The sequence below is a fragment of the Ciconia boyciana genome, chromosome 23 (genome assembly GCF_034638445.1).
Source record: "Ciconia boyciana chromosome 23, ASM3463844v1, whole genome shotgun sequence".
Lineage (NCBI taxonomy): Eukaryota > Metazoa > Chordata > Aves > Ciconiiformes > Ciconiidae > Ciconia > Ciconia boyciana.
This window is the reverse complement of record NC_132956.1, coordinates 592,544-615,023: the sequence shown is the minus strand read 5'-3', so window position 1 is coordinate 615,023 and position 22,480 is coordinate 592,544. Positions and strand designations below refer to the sequence as shown.

The following is a 22,480-nucleotide window of genomic DNA, read 5'->3' as shown; positions in this document are numbered from 1 at the left end:
CCATGGAGAAGAAAATGAGTAGAGTTGAAAATGTTAGCTTCAGAGAACAAGCTAATGTTTTTTGACTTTGCAAAGCCAACACAGGTGTTTAAATTCTGCTCAAACTCACTGTTTTTTTCCACTCTGCTGTACTACTCTAGCATCTACTAGTAAAAAGGTGATGTCTGAGTTTGTAAACATTATAGGTAGATGGAAGGAACACATAATGTCAAGAGAAAAAGCAGATTTTCTCAGTTCTACTCTATTACAACCTTTTGAAAAGTTGCAGAGTGGAATGAAGTTATACTCTACCTAATAATTACAGGAAGTAAAATTGTATTGGCTCTTAAAGTAAATCAAGTTGTTGAAAGAACAAAAATGCTTTCGGTGTTGATTATGATAGTTTATCGTTCATTCCTCCAGAGCATTAATCTGAGATAATAAAAAATAGTATTTGTAGTTGTATCTTTTGTGGTTGTCTTTTCGGTGAAATAGGCAGAATGCTTTCTGCTGAAATCCTGATCTACCTTTTATATGTCTACAGTCATATTAACCAGAAAACTCAGTTTGAAAACCCAGTATTGGAAGCCAAAAGAAAAAAACAGCTAGCACAGACTGACGTTGGCCCTTCAAAATCAGGTATCACTGAATATTGTGTTCTTTGTCACTAATATCTTTACCTGTAAGTATGCATCATAAGTAACCAATTTTGAAATTCACCGAGGCATTAGCCTTGTCTTTTTGCTGGCCATTGTGGTGTTGCCCTCCATAATCTGTAGGGGTTTTTGAATGTTTTTTTAATGTTAAAAGTGAACTGAGACCCTAAGACTGCTTTAAAATAATTTTGATCATTCTGGAGCTGGTTGTCCTAAGCAGCTTTTGAATATATGGAGGGTTAGAAGTGCCAACTGGAAGATGCAGGTAAAACCACACCCTGAATTTTCATGCTTTTGATCTACTTTAAGCTTGGTATTCAAGGGTTAGAGTGCAAAACTGGGAATTATAAGTGGGAGTTTTACTTCCAGCTCTCTTGTAATCTGTACTATCTTGGAAAAATGCTTAACTTTCCCATTCACTTAACGGAGCTGTGAAATGAGCATAACAGTGTCTTGTTTGCTTTACTCCATGACAGTGCTGCAGAGGTTAACCAATGTTAACCAAACAAATCATTAACCTTTATGACACCTTAAAAAAAAGCAACCAAACAAAAAAACTGTGTCAAAACTAACCCTGGTTTCCTACCTTCATGTCTCTTTCTTCCATAATTCAAAAGGACCAGAGAAGTCTGTCTTCACTAGAGATCCATCCCAGCTTACAGGAGCACTTATACGGACATCGCTGAAAAAAAGTACGATGGGATTTGGCTTTACAATCATTGGAGGGGACAGACCTGATGAGTTTCTCCAGGTGAAGAATGTGTTAAAAGACGGACCTGCTGCACAAGATGGGAGAATTGCACCAGGTAAAGTATTACTTCTCTAAACTTCCGTTTCCTGTGGTGCTTTTAGAGAATGCAGCTTCTGAGGCACAGGAGGTTGGATGACTTGATCCGCTGACCCTGGATACGAACACCTCACTAAACGAAAGAGTTTTCAGATTTGTGAAAGACCAGTGCAGAGCAGTGGCTCAAAAGGAAAAGAAGCAACCATCTAGATACAAATCTACTTTGAGGACAGTTCTGAAGATTTCAGTAGTTCTGCTTTAGCCAAGACTTTTGGCTTCATGCTTGTTTACAGAATGTTTTTTTGTTCCCTTTCTAGACGTAAAGTAAAAATAGTGTGTTTGAATCCTGGCCTGTGTTTTGCCTTGTTGCTGCCAAAAAACAACACTAAATATTAAAATTGCAAAAAAACCTGCAGCAGGTATGAGAAAGCAAAGCTATATGAACTGGGCAAGTGAGGAAACAAGACGGATGAGAGCACCTGCAATCCATGAAGAATTGCACACTTTTTCATTGTTATTATATGTTTAATTAAATTACCTATAAGCTTACTGTAACATGCAGTTTACATACTAGAAAAGGCAAAATGCTTCTTTACATATCACATAAACTCTCTTACTCTTCAGAGAAGAAGAGTAAGAAGAGTTCATGCTTTTGATGATTTAATACTGTTTACTTACAAAATGAAACAATTTCCTGTTTGGTGCTGACCAATTGTTTGAACTTTTTTGTATGTGGTTCATTTTCCTCCTCTGTAAAAATGAGGACGATCCTGCGGCATTGTGTTGTGGTGCGCACGCACATTTGAGTGAAAAGATGTGTATCTATTCCTGTTGTAGTTCATATAATAGGGGAGTTACTGTTTAACTGATGCCCAGGCATTTCAGGGATAAGACAGTTTGCTTGCTGGGAATATTGTATTGCACGTGCAAAGTTTCATGATCAAAATGGTGCGAATTATGAAACAAGGTTTCAGGATCTGAAGCCTACTTCAGCTTCATTTTGAAAATACATGCTTAGCCATGTGTGGCAACAGCGTAAGAGTACGGAATGTGTGTGGGCGCAATCCTAGTTTAAGTTCAGCTAGTCCTAAAATAAACATAGGACCCCCCCCAAAAAATCCGATTTATTCTGGATTGAGTTTAGGATGCTGTACAATATGAATTAAAGTAGAAGACATCTGCTTGCAGTAGTGTGCGTGCACTGCTTCATCTCCTGGCTGTACAGTATCATTTTTTAAATCTGCTGCAGATTAAACTTTATATATTTAGCACACTGTGTTCTGAGATGAAATAGAATAAATGCAAAGAGGAAATCCTTTATGCTTTTTGGCAACAGATAGCCAAGAGGTAATAGCCCAGCCACCACTCGTTACTAGTTTTGAAGACTGCACAGTGATTTCCTCCAGTTTGGCTTTTGTTCTGAGCCTCAGAGCCCAGGACAGGTGTGGGTGGTTTTGTTTCTGGTTTTGATGCTGTTGAACTTTCTTTTGTAACAGGTGATGTCATTGTAGACATAAATGGAAGCTGTGTCCTTGGCCATACCCATGCAGATGTTGTCCAGATGTTTCAGCTAGTTCCTGTCAATCAGTATGTGAACATGACTCTGTGTCGTGGCTATCCTCTTCCTGATGACAATGAAGACCCTGTGGTAGATATAGTGACAGCTACACCTATTATCAATGGACCGCCTGTGACCAAAGGAGATGTTTGTGTGACCAGCCAAGATTTAATAGCAGGAACAGTTGTGTTGGACCAGAATGGAAAAATGGGCCCTATGTTGGTCAATGGTCGTCTGAATGGCCCTTCCATGGATACAACTGAGCAGAGGATCTCTCTTGCATCTTCAGGAGGCTCTCAGCCAGAGCTGGTCACCATTCCTCTAGTCAAAGGTCCTAAAGGCTTTGGGTTTGCCATTGCAGACAGTCCTACAGGACAGAAGGTGAAAATTATTTTGGACAGCCAGTGGTGCCAAGGCCTTCAGAAAGGGGACGTAATCAAGGAGATTTGCCATCAGAACGTACAGAGCTTGACCCATCTGCAGGTGGTGGAGGTACTGAAGCAGTTTCCAGTAGGAGCAGAGGTGCCGCTGCTTATCTTAAGAGGAGGTACATACATAAATTTACAGTTGTCATATATGGTTATATGCTTTTTAAAAGTCCCTTTGTAGTGTGATGTCTAAATCGTGTCCAGTCTCGATGGTTTAGTAGCAGCTTACTATGTCTCTGAGCCATTATCTTCTAAGTTTAATTTGTACCCCTGAGTATTTAGGGTGAGAGCAAGTTGCTAGGGTTTTTTTTTTTTTCAAAAATTTTATTATGATATGTTTATGCACTATCTCTTCCAAGTGTCTGGGAAGTGCTAAAGCAAAAATGCGATCTCTAGCATAACACAAAGTGTACGACAGATAGAGTTTTTTGAGGCTCTCCAAAAGTATTCCAGTAACTGTAGCTGTAATGGACAGGTGATTGCAGGAGACGGGAAGAAGCATCAGCAGTGAGGTGGAGCTGATCACTGGAAATACCAGAAAAATTCTAATTTTCAGATTTGCATATTTATACCTCTTCATTGACTGTCAGTCACAGACCAGAACGTGTCTTCTCCCCAAAAGCGGACTAGTAGATAGTGTGTGTTTGCCAGAAGGAACTGAATGAATTATGAAGCAACGCGTGGCTTAGTGTCCTGTTAAGCTTTTATTGTAGCCATGAGAGTGTCACTTCAGTCATCAACATTTGCAAAAATCTCCAGGTCTTTTTCTGTATAAATGCTACTATTCCTTAAGCAGCTGAGGAAATAATAAGATTTCTTTGGCAGCAAGTGAAATTTCTCTAGACAAATTCACAAAGTCTCCATGTCCAATGAACTGATGTGTGATTTGGTTGACCAGTGTATAGCAAAAAGAGAAATAGGTGTTTTTCATTGGTGTACAGCTGGCAATTCTAATTTGAAACTTCTCTGAAGTGATGTTTTTGGTGAACTGAACAGTCACATTGCCATTTAAAAGAAGAGTGAACAAGCAGTTATTATTTTCAACCCAGGAGGAGCTGATTATATTGCTGTAATGCTGTTTAAATTTTTGGTGACCTAGTATTGAAATTGCTTTCTACATTGTATTTTCTTCAGGTCCACCCTCACCTACTAAAACTGCCAAAGGGGTGAGTATTAGTGATGTATTTAAATTTTGTTTCTGATGGAGAATATCGAGGGGGTTTTGGTTGCAAAACAGACTTGAAAATATGGGCTACTCAACACAAAAGATTCCTTTGAGTTGTTTAATGGAGGTGATGGATGTGTCTCATCTTACTACCGAAGAATCAAGAACGCAGCAAAGATCTTGTATGATGATGGGTGTAGTATTGTTGATTTGTCATGATGTTAAATATGACATTGCCACATAAGTTCTATTATTTCCTTTTTTTGACCTATACTTGAAATTGCTATCTGTGTGCACACTTTGACCTGCTTTTGTAATCTCCTCTCCTCTGGGTTGTAGTTCCTGTGATAATCTGCAAGATGATTTAGCAAAACCATGTCTACTTGGCTGGCATAAATTTATTGTCTTAAGTAACCGCTGTCCGAATACCCATTAAAAGGGAAACAAAATACAGTATCTTTTTTTTTATTGCCAATTACCTGTATTAAAGTGAAATGGGATTTCTAAAGGAAGTTTATGATACTTCGATATTTCTCAATCCTCGCATAGAATTAATGGACTGGTTAGTACTCCCTTCTTAAAATGCTTGCTGATCTTTGAATCCATATTTTCAGGAAGTCTCTATGTAGCAGTACATTTCTAGTTTGATACTCCTTATTCTTGGAGATTCGATCTGTTGGGGTATCTTTAATATATATTAGCTCAGTAAAGAATCCTTGGGCTTAGTAAAATACCCTCCAACTTGATAATGCTGATAATAATGCATATTTTTGTCATGAGCACTTCTTTTATGAATTAGGCTAGTCGGTGAACAGAGCAACGTTCTTTAAAAATGTTTCCTGTACAGAACAAATTATTTCATTTTGGGAAAACCCCCTTACCAAGATGTAGATGTAGCTTCTTTTTCTGTCTTTGTCCTGCTCTTTGAGTATTGAAGTCGTATCCCAGCAGTGGGATAATGTGAGCACACAAGTTCAGTGTGCTTGAAACAGACTGCGCTCAATAAGATTTGCAGATTCAGTTCCTTGCAATCATACAGCTGCCTGCACTAAATAAATCAGTGCAAATCTCTGCAGTTGGAGGACGCAAGCTTTGTCAGCGTGGCTCCCATGTCAGTGCACTCTGTGCAGGCGTGCTAAAAATACTATGGACTCGGGGACTGGCGTTCTAGCACATGTGCAGTAGCAACTTCACATGGAGCGCTCGATGTTCAGTGGCATTAAGCAGCATGGCAAAATAATTCCGTTAAAAAGGGCAAGTTCTTGTGTTTATAAACATGCAAGAAGTGACAAACTGCAAAATCGCTTGGGGGGGTTTCTTCCACTCTTTGTAAAAGGGGGTATCTAAGTCTGTTCTGCTTGTGCTTTTGTTTAACTTGCACAGACGCATGCAGACTACCATGTTCCAGTTTTCCAGGTTGGGTTTCAGCCCAGAATAAGTATTTAGAGTTACTTCAGTGCATAATCGATTGGAAATTAGAGTGAGAGACCACAAGGATGCTTGGTGTCCTTTCCTCATGAAATACTAATAGGAGTGTTGCAGAGCTATCAGACCATACAAGAAAAATGCAAATACTGAGTTACTAATGCCTCACACTACCCAAGCATATTCCTCCTGTTCGGTATTTATAATGCCGTTGGGATACCTGCAGCAAACAACCTGATGTTGGGCACACCTCAAGTGCTCTTGTTTGGACACGGTTTGGCAGCGGGCAGGAGGCAGTGCCCACGGAGCAGCTCCCGCCCGTGGTGGTGGACTGCGGTCCAGAGCCTGGTCGAGAGCTCTTCTCTGAACATGACCGGTCCTGTACGCCCTGCTTCATCCTGGGTGTTGGTAACCACCAGGAGCTGGCTAGCTTTACTCATCTGTGAGCACGAGTCACTTCAAACCCCCTTTCTAAGCCCAGTCTTCAGTACAAATCCGTGGCCTGTGAGGAAGACTTCAATAATCCAGTCGGACACGTACACTGGAAAAGCTATGTTGAGTTGTAATATTATTCCCCTGTTCCCGTGTTTTGTCCTGCATTTCACCTCTGCATGACGTTTATTGCCTTTGCGCACACACGTGCACAAATTCAGTTATGCTTTTGATTTAATATGGATTTTGTGGGGTGGGGTCTTTCAGAAAGACAAGCAGGACAGTTCAGGCAGTTTGGAAGCTGTTGGCGATCCCATCCCGCAGCCGATGCCATTTCCACCCACTGCTGTACAACCAGGCTCTCCTAAACTAGACCCTTCGGAAGTCTACCTGAAATCTAAGACTATATATGAGGACAAACGTGAGTATATCAACTTCAACTTGGAAATATTCAATTGTGAAGGAATTTTTTCTTTGTCATATGAGTTGTAAAACTACTGTGACTTTCGTATTGAGTTTGTTAACATCCTGTAGATAAAACATTTCAAGAAATGCATAATTCATACAGAAATTCAAAAACTGTGGAACTCCTTTTTTTAAAAAAAAGACACAATATGCTTCAACTGTATTTATGATAAAACAGTTAATCATAGAAATGGTCTCAGGGATGATCTAGTTCTAAAGTAAACTGAAGTAGACCTGACCATTGCAGAGTTTATAGAAGGTAGCTCTGAGCCGTAGTACAGACCGGATTTTATCCCGGCCCACCATACAAATGCAGCTGTGATCTCTCCTTTAGCGTTCGTCAGTCTATCCTTTCCTTTTTCAGCCTTTTCTTGAAAATTTATTTTTCCATTTTGGAAAGAGAATGTCACTGAAGATTTGACTGTTTGAATTATTTACTGTATTTCTGGTTACTGTGCTCTGTCGATAAGAAGAATCAGAACACACCACAAAAGCATAATCTTTCAATAATCAGATAGCTCCTTACATGTTTTCAAATGTTGCTTTGTCTTAGCTCCAAACACAAGAGATTTGGATGTTTTCCTGCGAAAACAAGAGTCAGGCTTTGGTTTCCGGGTGCTTGGAGGGGATGGACCAGATCAGCCTGTAAGTGAAACAATTTACAGTTGCCTACGTATTATCTTACAGTATTACTGTTAGAGTGACTCCTCTGTCATCTTCATTTCCCTCTCATTCTGAACAGTTCAGTGACGGCAAAATCGATCAATTCAGTAACTGCCTTTTAAAGATCAAGAATTGATTCAAATTACCTTTCTTTTTTTTCTGTCTTCACGTCTGACTTTAATCTGCAAGGCTCCCGTGCCCTTTCTGCTATCTATAGTCTGTCTTTGGCAGCAGTTTTCTCTGTCAGGCCGATAAAATACCAATGGTGTTTCTGTAGTTGTTGCTGTGTCTCAGGAGCACTCGAAAGGGCAACGCTGGCGCTCAGCCTTTGCCCGTTTCCACCTGGTCCTGGTGGTGGTCTTGCCACAAAACGCGCCCTGGTAATGCTCAGTGTTGCTGTGCATGTCAGCGCATCCCGGGGAGCAGATGAGCGGGAGGAAGCTGCTGCTCACCCTGCAAAAACTCCATCAGGCCATTCTTTTGAATGCAGCCTAGTGAAACGAGGCAAGATTTGGGATTGTGTGGCACCCCTTTTCCCCCACCGCTCCCACCAAATTTTCAAAGAGGCATTTTGTTCTGTCAGTCAGTGTGGTTTCTGGTGGATTTGTCTCAAGGAGACAAGCACGGCCTTTCCAGTGCACTCTTTCAGGCTTTTATTTGTCTTGTGTTTTTCCCTCTCATCTCAGAAAATACAAAATGTGGTACTTGAGGATTTTTGTGAAAGCCTTGAGGCAGAACCTATTAAGACTGGCTTCCTTCTGCAAATGGATGTTGGTGGTGTTTTGCATTGTAACTGGCATCAAAGTGTAGCTCTGATGTTTGCACAGGAGGAGGAATGCACAGGTTAGAGCCTGGTTTGCTTTAACCTGGTCAGGGACTAGAGTTCAGTTATGATTTTAAGTCGGCCATGTAGTCGTGTTTCCTGGCCTCAGCCTGCAGAGCTGTTGCAGTTGGACTTCGATGACTCTCTGCTTGAGAGGTAATTGCCAAGGAGTGGCGAGTTGGAGGCAGAGGGGCAAGAGCCAGGGTGGAATCCTCTGACAGCAGGCTTTAGGAGACTTCCCTCTATTTCCAAAAAGGCAAAAATTTTTCTCTGGGAAGGAGTGCTAAGACTTGTGCTGTATGTCAGGGACTGTTCCTTCAGCTGCCAAGTTAAGAGGAAAAGCTTTTGGAGTAGGTACTCATAGATTGCTTTTTGATCACAGTTAAGGAATACATTTTTTTTTCCGTTCACAGCTGTGATCCAGTGCTAGCTGGTTTTTGGGTTTTGTTTTTTTCTAACATGCATTTAAAGAAAAGGAAGAGCAAAACAAAACCATCTTACTTCTGTTGCACTTTATAGCATTTGAGCATTTGTGGTGGTTTGTTTCCATAACATCCATAGCTGTTGGTAAGTGTCAAGCTAATGTCATGAATGCCTTATGCAGATGATCTGCCCCCCACTGCTTAACCTTCAACAACTACTGGCCATAATTATTCTTTATCTTTCATTTAACCTGAATGTGATTCTAGCATATGAAATAGCGTGTGGTGCTCTTATCTGTGTTATGTTTAGTAGCACTTTATGAGGTGAGGGTAGACAAAATTGATAAGGGGTATGCAGCTGTTTGAATTCATTATCTAATCACCAAGAGCTGTGCACTGAAAAACCTGCAAGCATGGAACTGTCTACTTTTCAGCAGCAAATTTGAGTTCTTTTGAAAGCTTTTACTTCTTCCCCAGTCACTCTGGCCTAGTCTTGGTAAAAAAAAATAAAGTGGAATAAATGACAGAGGCTTTCATTTCAATAATGTCTGAGAAATCACATATATGTAATAAGTACACAGTGTATACTTATGTCAAAAGTTGGGCTTTTTAACAAACTGACAGATATGCTCAGGAGATAGTGATGCTTCCAGAATTCATGGAAATAAGAATTAAAAATCCCCCCAAACTTTGTGTATTTACTGAATGTTTTGAGCCCCCAAATTGTATCTACTGAGTCAGCTTGTGCAAAGTGCACTCGCTGGCTGTGTTTCTGCTAGAGTTGGACAATCAGATAATCTTTAAAAATATCTTCCCAAAAGCCCTCATCTGTCTGGATTCACCTGGATTCCAACCATTACGTGTTCTGATGAGTTCATGTTCAGCTGTTCAAACTCTGCTCTGCTGACAGATTTATATTGGAGCCATAATCCCGTTGGGAGCAGCAGAAAAAGACGGCAGGCTTCGAGCTGCGGATGAGCTGATGTGTATCGATGGAGTCCCTGTTAAAGGGAAGTCGCACAAACAAGTTTTGGACTTAATGACCAGTGCTGCACGGAATGGTCAGGTGCTGCTCACAGTCCGGAGGAAGATCTTCTTTGGTGGTATGTGTCTCTCTGTCCGGAGAGGGAACTGCAGGACACAGATCTGGCTAAAGGAACACTTACGTTTTTGTAATCAAATCGACTAAAGCTGCTCTGAAACTTCCCAGTTATTGCACTAGAGCCGAGCAGCCTGAGATTCAGGAGGTCAGCTATAATTCTGAGTAAGTGGAGAAAAGCAGAATTTAATAAGCTGATGCTTTGGTGCTTGCCAGTTTGCACTGCTCGCACAGGTAAGGCTCTGAAAATTATGATGGCAGTGGTGGTTTCTTCAACCGATAGCAGATATTTTTGCAGATACTAGTTAGAACAGCCACTAATGCTATGCAAATTGAGTAGTAACACAATCTTTTCTGTACCACATGCTGTATTCTCAAGTCTTTTGGCATCTCTGTGTAGCAAGAATAAGTGCATTCAAACTAGAGATGATTCAGGGCAGCACCTGGTGATTCTGCAGTCTTAGACCAGTGTCCAGATTGGCAGTGTACAGAAGATTATTGTCCTTGACTCGATGATGGTCATCATGTGAATGATGGAGCTGGGATGGGGTTCAGGAGAATTGGTAACAGTCCCCTGTTCTGATTAGCAACCAGTATTGCTTTTCCATTGCATTACTCAACCATTAATTCTGAGTATATACATGTACAAGGAAAAAGTATTTTTAAGATAAATTCTCAGTTTCTTTAAGGTGTCTTCCAATAGGTAGACTACCAGGACCAAAATTTTGTAGGTTTCCTAAAAGAAAGCCTGGCTTCAGTCTTCAAACTGCCTTTTAAAAAACGTTTCCATTGTTCCGAGGAAACAGTTGTTCCTCGCTTAAGATAGCAATAGTTGTAGTTTGTAGCTGGATCTCTGCTGTAGATCTTGTACTTGTAGCATGCAGAAAAGCCACGATGGTTTTCTTTACTTTAAAAAGGCATCGGACCGCTCTGACAAAGTCTGTGTACACCCTGCCAAGTCTGTTCGGCTGTGTGCAACCAGTGTGCAGCAGGCTTTCCTTGTATAACTGTGCACACCTGGGTAGGACTCTGGGCCTTTGAATGCTTTATCCTGCATCTGATTTCTGTTTGATCCAAATCGTATTGTTAATAAACTCACCCCTTACTTTCCCAGGCAGACAGTGTTTCCTCATGCTGGCACTGATTCTGAGATGTACAGTTTTGCTGTAGTTGCTTGGTAAAACAGCAGTATATTGTTTTTTCCTTATTCATTGTTTGTCTGTTACCTGCAAGGGGAAAAGCAACCGGAGGACGAGGAGTTGCAGCCAGTCTTGACGCAAAACAGCTCTCCCCGACTGAATCGGGTAGAGTTTGCAAACCAGCAGTCCCCAGAGGTCTATGATGTCCGTCTGCAGCGGAAGGAGAACGAAGGATTTGGCTTCGTCATCCTCACCTCAAAGAACAAACCTCCTCCTGGTGGTAAGTGCCGTGTTCTGGCAACGTTGTCACTGCCCGGCCTCACTGCGTGGTGCTTGTACCAAAGCTGCTGCTGGCATTAGCAGGCGTGAGCAGGCTGCAGCTTCATCAGGGATTTCTCTTTCTTTGATGTGCCGGTGTTACCTACACAGCACTCTGTGTTGATAGTCGTCTTTCACAGCCCAACCCAAGGCAGCTTGGTCTGTCTTGCTTCATGTTTATGCTCTTTTTCACCCAACTGTGACATAAGTGGGGAGCAGGGGGGAAGTACATCACACGCAACCAGCCCGTACACAGGAGTGTGCACTTGTCACAGGGCAGTCTTCAGGACGTGGGTGGTTGTCAGGCTGCGGTGGTGATGTAGATTCTCACACTGCATTAATTCATAGGCATTTTAATGGAAGTACAGTTTCAACCTTGGCTTTACATTACCTAATCAGGAAGAATTTCTTATTTTGAGGATCTGAGAAAGCAGAGACTGCAGTACTTGGAAGAAAGCAAAGAAGTTGTTACTGTCAGACAGGTAGGGTGTTTGTCTAGAAAGATCATCAAAACGAAAAAGTAGCACGCTCGGGTATTACAGTTCTGACATACGGACATGGCTTCACGCATAGTTGTAAAGATAAACAGCAAAATAACCAAGGTTAAAAGCAAAAATAAAAAGAAATATTGTGCATGGAAGTGAATGAGAGAAGCTGCTTGCAGGAAGCCCTGGAGTCCAGCTCCATTAGTGGAAAGATCCATGACCCCTGCACAGGAGCCGATCTGCTCAGTGTAATCAAGTGCCTTTGTATTCGTCGTGCTGATGGCTGCTACTTACCTAGCAGTGACAGGTAGAGGCTATTGAATATTTTTTGCATGAGGTGGCAAGTAGGATCATCTTTGAGATTTGTTCCTTTTGGCCATCAAGTTTGGCTTATCTGTGTCAGCCCTTGAAATATAAGCCAGCTCAGTGTGTTCACCCATAAACGAACCCAATTCATTGACATTAAGGTACAGATAACTCCTGAAATCCTTACTTGGTTCCTTTAGTTCCTTAGTGTAAATCATCCTTCTGAAACTTCCTCAGCTGGTTCCAGGCAGACATCATGATGGCTTGAAAGTGTGTCTCTCTTATTGAGCCTCAGACACTTTCTTCTGTTTCTCCACTTCATTCTACTGCACCATAAAAAACCAGCAGGAGCACAGAAAAAATCTGTTTCTAAATAACATTGTGCTGAAGTCATATGATAGATATTTCGAGTGTGATGCGGTCTTGGCTCAGACAGTACCTTTTCAAGAATGTTAAAGCCAGCCATTCTGGAAGCGCCTGGCGCGGTGGGTCGGCGCAGCGGTGGGTTGGCGCAGCGGCAGTGGTCCACGCGCAGAGCTGCCCACTGCTGTTGGGTTCCCGTGGCAACGGCAGGGCGAGCTGTCACCCTCCGTGATGCTGTGCAGATGATTGTGTCCCGTGTCAGAGTGGCCGTGGGTTGACAGTGTGTTGTCTGGTCAGTCAGATACTAAGAAAAAAATATTATAAACAGAATTATTCTATAATATATTGGTATTCTCTTGTAATATAACTTTACTACAGACAGCATTTTTGTCTGAGGATCTGCTGCAAATCCCTGTTTATTTGATATTAGAACTGAAAGTAGAAGACAACTGAAACCATTCCAGTGCTGGAAACATAAGCCCTGTGGTCCGGGCTCTTTCTAACACACAGGAAAAAGAGACGCTGGTGCATCCACAGGCTGTGCTGTGCAGAGCTTTTCTGTGCCACAGTTTAACATGAAGCTACTGTGTTCTTCTAAATCCAGGATATTTTAAAACACGTAATCAGCAATTGAGTTTGCAGCCCTGCAGTGCTTTACTCTTCACAGTTGCTCTTAGGTTTATATAATACTTAAAAAAACAGTCTACTAAGGGAAGTGTAATTAAAATTTAAACTTATGGTAAATGCTAGAAGGCATCAATGTCTGTTCCTTCGGAGTAACTTCTGCCTGTGCTAGCTCATTAAAACAATCCTTGATGGCTTTTTAATCTTGGGTGGCTGATGACGCTGTGGAAGTTTCAGATTTGCTGTCATGGTTTTGAAAAGCCAGCTGATAATCCTGACAGGCGCATAATGTTCCTCACCTCTCTGATCCCTCGGAGAAAAGCATATTTGGGAGAGCAGTGACTACAGAAAACAGGTATCCATCAAACCCACTTCAGGCTTTGGAGATGTAAACAGGCAAACAGGTACATGAAGTACCAGGAAGAGAGCATTTATGAAACATGCGGAGGTCAGTCTGGAGAGGTGTTCGGAAATGAGTTACAAAGGAGTGGTGCAGCGGTTCCTGCACAGAAGAGCCCTGAAGAGGGATTTGGGAAGGATAGGAGCCCATTCGCTATGCTTTCAGGACCCAGATATGAATGAAGGGCTGTTCTAGATGCATGGGAAAGCATGCTGACTGATGTGCTTTGATGTAATGCGGATCTGCTCTGTCGGGGCCACATCAGCACGCAGGCAGCTCAACGAGCCGCTCTCTTGCCCCAGGTTTTGGTAGGCTCCTCCTGTCACAATGGCATCTCGCTGGCTGCCGAGTGCCATCTTCGGGTCAGCAAACCGTAAAACAAGTTCCCTCCCCGAGCCACCAGCATGGCTCTTGGCGTGGAGGGCACGGGAGCTGCTGGGGCCCCAGCGGTGCTCTCCCATGGGACAGGTGCCGGAGAAAGCACCGTGCTGGAGTGGAGCATCCCTCCCTCCTTGTGCCTTTTTAGTTTTGCTCGTTCCTGCATCTGTGTTCACCTCTGGGAAAGTAACTAAGAGCAGTCTTTTTTCCTTCTACTTCTCGTAAAATTCCCTCTTTTCCCTGTTCTGTCTTTTCCGGCCCCATCGCTTTGGCCTCTAGAGGAGTCTGTATACAGAGCAGAGCGTCACTATGGGATGAACTGAGGAAACCAAGCCAGGAGAGCTAGCTAAAATTCAAGCCAATTATTACAGGTGCAAGTTCATCTTGGAGAGCAGGAACAGGGAACGGGTCTGTGCGGAGCTGATCTAGCACACCTTGCTGTGCTGCCTGGGTGTGCCGAGGGTCGCTGCTGAGGTGTTCACCAGGTTACTAAGTTAGTCTCTGGCAGGAGAAGTTTGATTTCCTTTTGAAGTGTATTTAAGGCTTAACTTTTGGTAGCAAGGAGGAAGAGTTAACCCGTGCATCTGGATTTCTAGTGGCTGTGTTAAAGTGCATGTGTGTAACTGTCTCTGAGTCCACACAGTGCTCCAGGGTCTGTGCATGAAATAGAAAACAATACACTATGGCAAAACAACCCGCTTCAGAGCGCTCCTGGGACACATGGTCTTACTCATCCCTTTGCAGATGTGACCCATTTCCTTCCCGCGTTTTCCTTTTAGGCACAACACCTTGCACGTGACAAGGCCATGCTGTCAGGGGTTGGTGTTTCCATTCGCTCTACTGAGCGAAGCTTTCTTCATTATTTGCAGGCTTTTCTTGTGCTAGCAGTGCCGCCCTTTAGAGCGGGAGCGGTCTCTGGGATGACTGTGGTAATTCTGGGTCTGCGTGATGCTTATCTGACATGAACATTAATTGTGTTGCTGTGCCTGTTCTTGATGTCCTAGTGATTCCTCACAAGATCGGGCGAGTTATAGATGGGAGCCCAGCTGACCAGTGCGGGAAGCTGAAGGTGGGAGACCGCATCTCGGCAGTGAACGGTCAGTCGATCGTGGAGCTCTCGCACGACAGCATAGTGCAGCTGATCAAGGACGCGGGCAATGTGGTGACTCTGACTGTCGTGGCTGAGGAAGGTAAGGAGAGCGCGTGGCCCTGCCGGGTGGATGGGGCCTGCCGCGCTGCCAAAGTCCAATGTTTGCAACTGCTGAAGTTAATTCACTTAAAGTGGAGTATTTTGAGATGTTTGGAAATTAAGGAAAAGAGTGAACCTCATCTGTTTGCTCTGGAAGAAGAGCTGAAGGCAGGTGGGGCAGAGAGAGACAGCTGCAGAGGTGGTTATATTGAAAAACAAGATACAAGTATTAACAATACAGTGCAGGGTAAGAGAAATTCTCATGGTTTCTCACGTGAGAGAGGGAGACTGCTGCTCACATGGAAGCATGTCTTGTCCAGACCTTGTATTCTTCAACCAAAGAGAAGTGACCTCTCCTGGGAGAGCTACAGCAGACTGACGGGAGGATGCTCAGAGAGAAAATCTTCTCGCCCCTGGACAGTGCCGGCTCCTGCTGCTGCAGTGGCTGCCAGGAGCTTTGTTCCAGACGAGGGCCGTGCTCTTGGGATGCTCTGGAGCGGCTCTGCCGGGCAGAGCTAGGGTGCTCCAGGCCGCAGGGACACCTGCTTTCCAGATCCTCTCCTTTTAGGCACTCTGAGTTTTTCCTTCCTGCCATGTTAAAATATACAAATTGCCTAATGCTGTGCATCCCTGGGATACAACAGAAGCATCCTGCAGTTGTTCTGGCTGCCAAAGCTGCGCTTTCAAAAATGGTCACATCCCACCATAAAAACCTTACTTGGGGTTTTCCTGCAGAGCCTCCCAGGCTGCTAGCAAATTCTTCACACGCAACTGCCGTGTCATCTGAGCAGCAAAGTGAGTATTTGTGACTGCAAAGTCCCATCTTTAGAGACCGTATTTTTAATGAAAGCTCCCATGCGACCCTGCATTCAATATGGTATTGTTCCTATACAAACAGTTCACTATAAATATGTAAAACCCAATCGTTTGAAGAGAAAAGCTGTTTTCCAGCCCTGCTTACCACTGCATTTTTCTGGATTGCTGCTTGTGGGTTTAATTAAACTCGCTATCATTATTTTGCCAGAAAGTTGGCTTTCTTCACCTTCTAAATAATAAATACCTAAAGCCAGAATGTGAATAAAGCCAACAGATGATTCTCTAATTTCACATTCATTGCAAATATTTAACATGCTATCTCAGCCTCTAATACAGAATTTCAAAGACTTCATTTTCCTTTTTGTTAATTTTTGAAGCAGAGAGACTTCCATAAATCATTATTTTTCCATTAAGATTTTCATTTTTATCAACTCTAATTCATTCCAGTTTGAAGGGACACACCTAAAGCAGTTGCTCAGGGCAATGTTTATAATGCAACTGAAGTTTGAGTTGGTTATGTCAGATCTGTTTCTTCAGGGCTCTTGATCAGCTTTGTTTTCAAAATAAGCTTTCTGAATATAACGTTATTGTCCCTTATTTATGCATGACCTTACCTGGACTCTGTGTAAGAACTTAGCTTTTCCCACTTCCTCAATTACAGATTTGGAGAGATAAATGTAGAGATAAAGCAAGAATCTGAGGAGAATCAACAAAGAGAAGGGAAAAAAAGTCAGTAGCGGGTGATAAAACTCGACTGAAGAGACCGGTCAGAAAAAATGTGTGACTTAGAGGAGCTGGAGTTGGCATGTTTCAGATGTAAAGAATTTGTGACAATGAAGGAGAGAGAAGCAGACCCTGTTCCACAGATATGGGAATATATCACCACTTAAAATTCTCCTTGATTTAGCTGGAGAAATACAGTTTAGCTCACAGCATAACCCTCCGTACAGCAGACTCCCGTAGAAAGCCAGAGTGGATGTGAATTAGTCAGGGCTTCAGGCGCTGTCCCCGCTGAGCTGCGGGGAGAGAGCTGAGCTTCACAGAGGCGGTTCATAAGACAGTGGTTAACACCGAGGAAGATGCAGGATGCAGCTCCAAAGAGAAGAATGCCCATTTTGCCAGAAGCTGTTCGGCATCACAAAGGATAAACCCTAATAGAGTTTGCTGCTCCCCAGTGCATCATCTTCAGTGCTGTCCTCTGAGACTGCCAAAGGAAATACTGCCTCGTACCCCTTCCCTCTCCCTCGCAGCTTTCACAGATGTGTGATCTTCGCTTTTCATACGAATAAACGAATTCCACTTCATGCGCCAGAGGACATTCTTTAACATTTTTCACAAAAGCGAGAGCTTGTCAGCTTTTGTCATATATTAGCTGGAAACACAAGAGAGCAGGCTGAAAAGAGGACTGGAGAATTTGTACAAACAGATGGCATTTTTCTTGCCTGTGCTTCTAAATTAAAACTCTGAGTATAAACCAGGAGTAAAAGTTGACATTTTGTCTCTAGAGAAAAACCTCTTTAAGGCATGTCATTGTAATAGCACCAAGCAGTCCTGTGAAGGACTTGGGAGGTCTTGCATACCTGAGAAATTCACTCTACTAATATGCATTACATTTTCCTTCCCTTAAGGTACTTGAGCGCTTTGTATATTTTACTGGGGTTTGTTTGTTCTTAACTGAGAAATGCAGTAATGTGATGCATCTAACAGAGGACTGGAACATCTCTAGTTTGGGTGTTTGGGATTTTTTTTTTTAACCCTTATAAGGAAAAGGAGTTTATTAGTGTATAACTCAGTACATAAGTTCATCTTGGGCCACAACTTGCCATTTCAGGTTCTAGCTAAGAGGCAGCTTTTTGCATAGGCTATGGTTCGTTACTCTTAAGTTTCAGAGACATTTTGTATCCTGAAACATGTTTTTTTCATAAATGCACGGAATTTATTGTAAAGTGCACAATCTTAAACTATTCTAAAAGATTTTATTAAAATGTCATTATACTTTAATTTTTACGTAGCCTTTGGGAGAAGGCGAAACACTTTAAAATTCTTGCTGATAACCTGTCAGTGAACAAGTCCCTCCAGTGTGGCTGTGGGACCAGTTCGTAACTTTTCCTATGGCTGGCCGGTAGCAAACTTGGCAGTTTCCCTCCATCGTTAGAGTCCTCACCTGTGAATCCTCGTTGCCCCTGCAGATCCTCATTCTCCTCTTACCTTTAAAAAGGGATGCGTTCTCAAATGGGCATTATTCTTCATCTCTTACAAGATTTTATTTTATTGACCATCCAAACCAACTTCATGGATCTGACTAGCCCTAATCCCTTCTGGTCTTTATCAACTTGCAGATAGTCTGAAACCCTTCTGTTCATGTCTGGTTCGGTTAAAATTGTGTTGTTTTTCTGGGGAAAAGCAGCGTAGGTAAGAATAAAGTTCCTAGGAATTTATTCCATGGAACAAATGAACTGCACTTGGGTTCCTGGCTTATGGCATTAGACCTTGGAAGATCTTCTTCACCTTGTGACTGCGGTGAGCTCAGCTCAACCTGAGATGCTGTGGCAGTAGCATCCTTAGGAACAGCAGACACAGCGCTGATGGTCACTGTGGTCTCGTGGTGAGCGCGCCTAGCTTTATATTTGGGAAGTTTTCTCTGACTGTCGGTTTTGTTTGAATTTATTAGAACACCGTGGTCCTCCGTCAGGAACAAACTCTGCCAGGCAGAGTCCAGCTCCGCAGCACCGACCGCTGGGATCAGCACAGATCAACCCTTCCGGCGCAGACAGGTACAGAGCTTTTGCTTCTGGCAAAAGGAACTGCGAACGGCTAGAAAAGCTTGACCAGAGGGATTGGTAATGCAAAGGTGACATCCACGTCCTTTTACCTCTGTGTAGGGGAGCTACGGAAGGTGAAGCTGGAAAAGAAGTTTCAAATAGTTACAGGCTTTCCTGGCCCGAGCATAAGCACTTGACACAATCCGATGCTGGTGTTGCTGCAGTTATTGGTAGCCGTCATTCCCAGGTACAGGTAACCGTCCAGAGGGTGTGGAGACATGCAAAAAACGCGTTTGTTAAGATGCTACAGTAGCATTGCCACAGAGTATTCAAAAGCAGAACAATAAAACATTCCCTGTCAGATGTGGGTAGAAAAGTTCTGTATAAAAATGCACTAAAGTGTTTCACAGAATGTTTTTACTAATGTTTTAAATTTTATTATGTCCTTAGTATAGTTGAATACTCATTATAATTATAAAAGAAGCAGAAAATGCTTGCAATGGGGCTACTACAGACCCTTTGGCAAAGTTTCTTAAAGAAATTTCAAGCGTATCTAAAACTTAGAAGGAAAAATGTTCTGTATGTTTAGACTGAGAATGAAACCATTACACCTAATCACACATGAGTTGTGATGAATTCAGTTTAAATTGTGGATTGCACATTTCTCAAAGTGGAGAAATGCATGAAGCATTTTTCCAGAAAAACAAATATTTAAATCTGCCTACAGGTCCTCATCCCTTTTTTTTGTCTGAATTCTGCACAGAATCCTGGCTGTTTCCCAGTAGAGTTGGAAAGGGGCCCTCGAGGGTTTGGATTCAGTCTTCGAGGAGGAAAGGAATACAACATGGGCTTATTCATCCTTCGACTTGCTGAAGATGGGCCAGCTGTCAAAGATGGGAGAGTACATGTGAGTTTGCCTTCTCTAATCAATTTGTTGATCAAGCTGCCCTTTTGACACATTAATTCACCTACAGTAGCAACAGGCTTTGTTTTTTCATGAGTGCAGGGTCGCAGGAGGCAGAACAGCATCGGGGCAGCTGCCCTTCTTCAGCTGTTACTGTGCAGTGCCAGCAAGTGCTGTGGTGGTAGGCTTTTAGAGGAGAACTATATGAACAGCTCTGGCCATCCAAAATGAACTGTCCGTCCATGCTTGAGTTACAACGACGCACATGTCCCAGGGCATGAGCAGCAGCTACTTGGGATACTTGAGGAGCCCAGACAAGAAATTGCCCAGGGAACAGAAAGCTGAAAGGAGAATCACTGTCCGAGTCAGTGAATTTGTAAGGAATGTTTGTGTGTACGTTGTGCTATTGCTGTTCTGTGCCGAGTTTTAAGATATAACCCTAACTTTTTTCAAAGATTATTATGTTAATTGTTATGTTTGTGTAAGGAATTAACTTTCAAATATTGTAGTAAAAGCAAAATATATGGGTAAAATAGCAAAGAACAATGGTACGTGAGAATCTGTGACTGCTGCCCAGAGCTGAATTTTCAGAGGCTGGAGCATGAAGCTGAGCCGGGTGCCCGTGAGATGCCATCCCACATGCAGTCCTGGTGCTTCAGGCACGTCTGGCCACTGGCACAAGGCTCTGCCTCCATTTGTACTATAGTTTGTAGAATGGCACTGACACAGATGCTTGCTGGGGCTACTGCGGGGCTTAACTGGATGTGAAATTCTAAGTATTGTTAACTTCTGTTATCCGAATTCTTTACACTAATTAGCTTTTTTCCCGTCATGCTTGAGAGACTACATGGGTGTAGTATTTTAGTACTAATATTTTCTCTGGCATTGCTCCTTCAAGTGGTGTTACACTGAGCTCCAGGGCTTTGCTTTCTGGGCAAGAGCAACCGAAAGGTTCCCAGCTGACCGTACGGTGCTTTGCGTAGGCGACCTGTGCCGAGGCACGAGTTGGTGGGGGGACCGCGGTAGCAAGCTATTGCTGAAAGTGCTCCAGCTCCCACATGTCAACTTTCACTCTGGACTGTGGGTCCTCAGCAGTCTTGCACAAATCCGCCTCCCACCACTTGGCACCGAGCGCCTTACTATGCAGGGGAGGTGTGTATGTAGGGATGCGTTTGCTGCGATGGTGGGTGGTCACATCCCGTGGGGAACGTGAGCCTGCCGCAGCCTGTGGCTGGTGCTGCTGGCTGTGGAGGAGCAGGGCCACGAGCACTGTGCCGTGCATCCCCAGCAGCTCGGAGCACAGAGGGGCTGCGCTCGCCCAGCGTGAGGTTATTCACGATTTTCACGTCATTCGGTTTCTCCCTCCTCAGCTGGAAAACGGTGTCGTTTTCTGGCTGTACTTTAAAAGAGCGAAGGGGAATTTCTCCCCCAGTTAATGGCAACTGAGCATGTTGGGAGGCACGTAGTGCGGTGTGGAGCGTCCTGTCCTGTCCGATGAGTAACCAGCCAGTGACCTCCTTTGGCAGAGACAGTTTACTTAACAAAGACCAGACAGTCTCTTTAAACTGCTAATTTTATGTGCTAGTGACATCCATTGGCTGATCCATGTGTTGCGAAATAGGTTTCATAACCCTTTTTGTGGGGGTGCTATTCCAACCCCTTTCCAGCAGCCTGCAAAGGTAGCATGAACTGTAATTACCTGCCCAGTACCTCTGCACGTTGCTAATTGGCCTCAGAGACCTTAGTACTGATACCTGCATAGTGGTGATCTCTCCTATCTGGAATAAAAAATCCTTTCCTTACATAAAACCTGTTCTCTCATGTTAGCTCTGCATTAAGTGGAGAGAAGTTGCTGTGTTACTTACCTAGTTAGCATGACTTTAAAGAGGCGCATGGTGCCAGGTTTGATGTGGTTCATCCATAAGCTCCCTCCATACGATGATCCAGAATGAAAATACACTCAAGCACATGGCTGTATCTGTCTCATCACTTGTAAATAAATGGAAGATGTGTTCAAGGAACCTGAGATCTTTTATTGAGCTGGCTGAGCAGAAGACCTGCTTGAAGAGGTCTGAACCGCCAGAGCGTTGCATTGCGTCGTGTTAATCAGCAGCCATAGAATGGTGTTGCTATTGCTGAGTGGATTTTAGCATGAGAGGAAAAATAGAAGCATCTGCCTCTATTTTTTTCTTTCTAAATTAAAAATCAGTTTACGGTGTCAGAGATTCATACAGACTAACCTGGTTGCTATTTTCTCATCAGGTTGGGGACCAAATTGTTGAAATTAATGGAGAACCCACCCAAGGAATCACTCACACGCGAGCTATTGAACTGATTCAGGCTGGAGGGAATAAAGTTCTGCTGCTGCTGAGACCAGGGACTGGCTCGATACCAGATCACAGTACGTCATCTCAAGTGCGGTTTCGTTTTGAGGGTCCAAGGCAATGGAGTACGGTCTGATAAGGAGACTTTGGTGCTTGTGCACTGAAGTAGTTAGCGGTTCCCTTTTTGATAGCTGTGCAGGTGTTCATATTTGTTTTAAAATAGAAGGAATATTTTTGGTAAGATTAACACAGGACAAGTACCTAGGAATATTACACAGTATGAAATTATTGCATATTTGTAATGTTTCTCAGCTCTGTCCAAGCTAATCAAGTTTTCCTATACAAATGTGATCATTAACAGTGATTGCCTTTTAATTTAAATTAAAATTCTCTGTGATACAGTACTCAGTTCAAAACACCTGTATTGTTAAGATTATTTCTGTACAGATTTACTTTGCTGTTTTTAGCCTTCTAAATTATGGAATGCTTTGTTTTTCAAAGCCAAAACTGCAGAAAGCGGGGGGTGGAGAGCTTTGCTCTCAAAATAGATTCTGTTTGTTTAAAGTTGTG

General features: G+C 43.0%; 1 protein-coding gene across 5 annotated transcripts in view; it reads left to right on the top strand.

Moving 5' to 3' along the window:
- MAGI3 (membrane associated guanylate kinase, WW and PDZ domain containing 3) overlaps positions 1-22,480 on the top strand; it is a 75,760-nt gene that overhangs the window by 48,310 nt on the left and 4,970 nt on the right. For 3 of the 5 annotated variants that reach the window (XM_072844780.1, XM_072844782.1, XM_072844783.1), the window contains exons 8-20: positions 524-618; positions 1,253-1,441; positions 2,919-3,527; positions 4,543-4,574; positions 6,698-6,851; positions 7,449-7,540; positions 9,714-9,906; positions 11,136-11,321; positions 14,920-15,105; positions 18,592-18,694; positions 18,803-18,935; positions 19,446-19,589; positions 21,849-21,987. In XM_072844780.1, the coding sequence (XP_072700881.1) occupies positions 524-618; positions 1,253-1,441; positions 2,919-3,527; positions 4,543-4,574; positions 6,698-6,851; positions 7,449-7,540; positions 9,714-9,906; positions 11,136-11,321; positions 14,920-15,105; positions 18,592-18,694; positions 18,803-18,935; positions 19,446-19,589; positions 21,849-21,987 (2,255 nt within the window). The remainder of the gene's footprint in view (positions 1-523; positions 619-1,252; positions 1,442-2,918; positions 3,528-4,542; positions 4,575-6,697; positions 6,852-7,448; positions 7,541-9,713; positions 9,907-11,135; positions 11,322-14,919; positions 15,106-18,591; positions 18,695-18,802; positions 18,936-19,445; positions 19,590-21,848; positions 21,988-22,480) is intronic. The other 2 variants (XM_072844781.1, XM_072844785.1) reach the window with 1 other exon arrangement.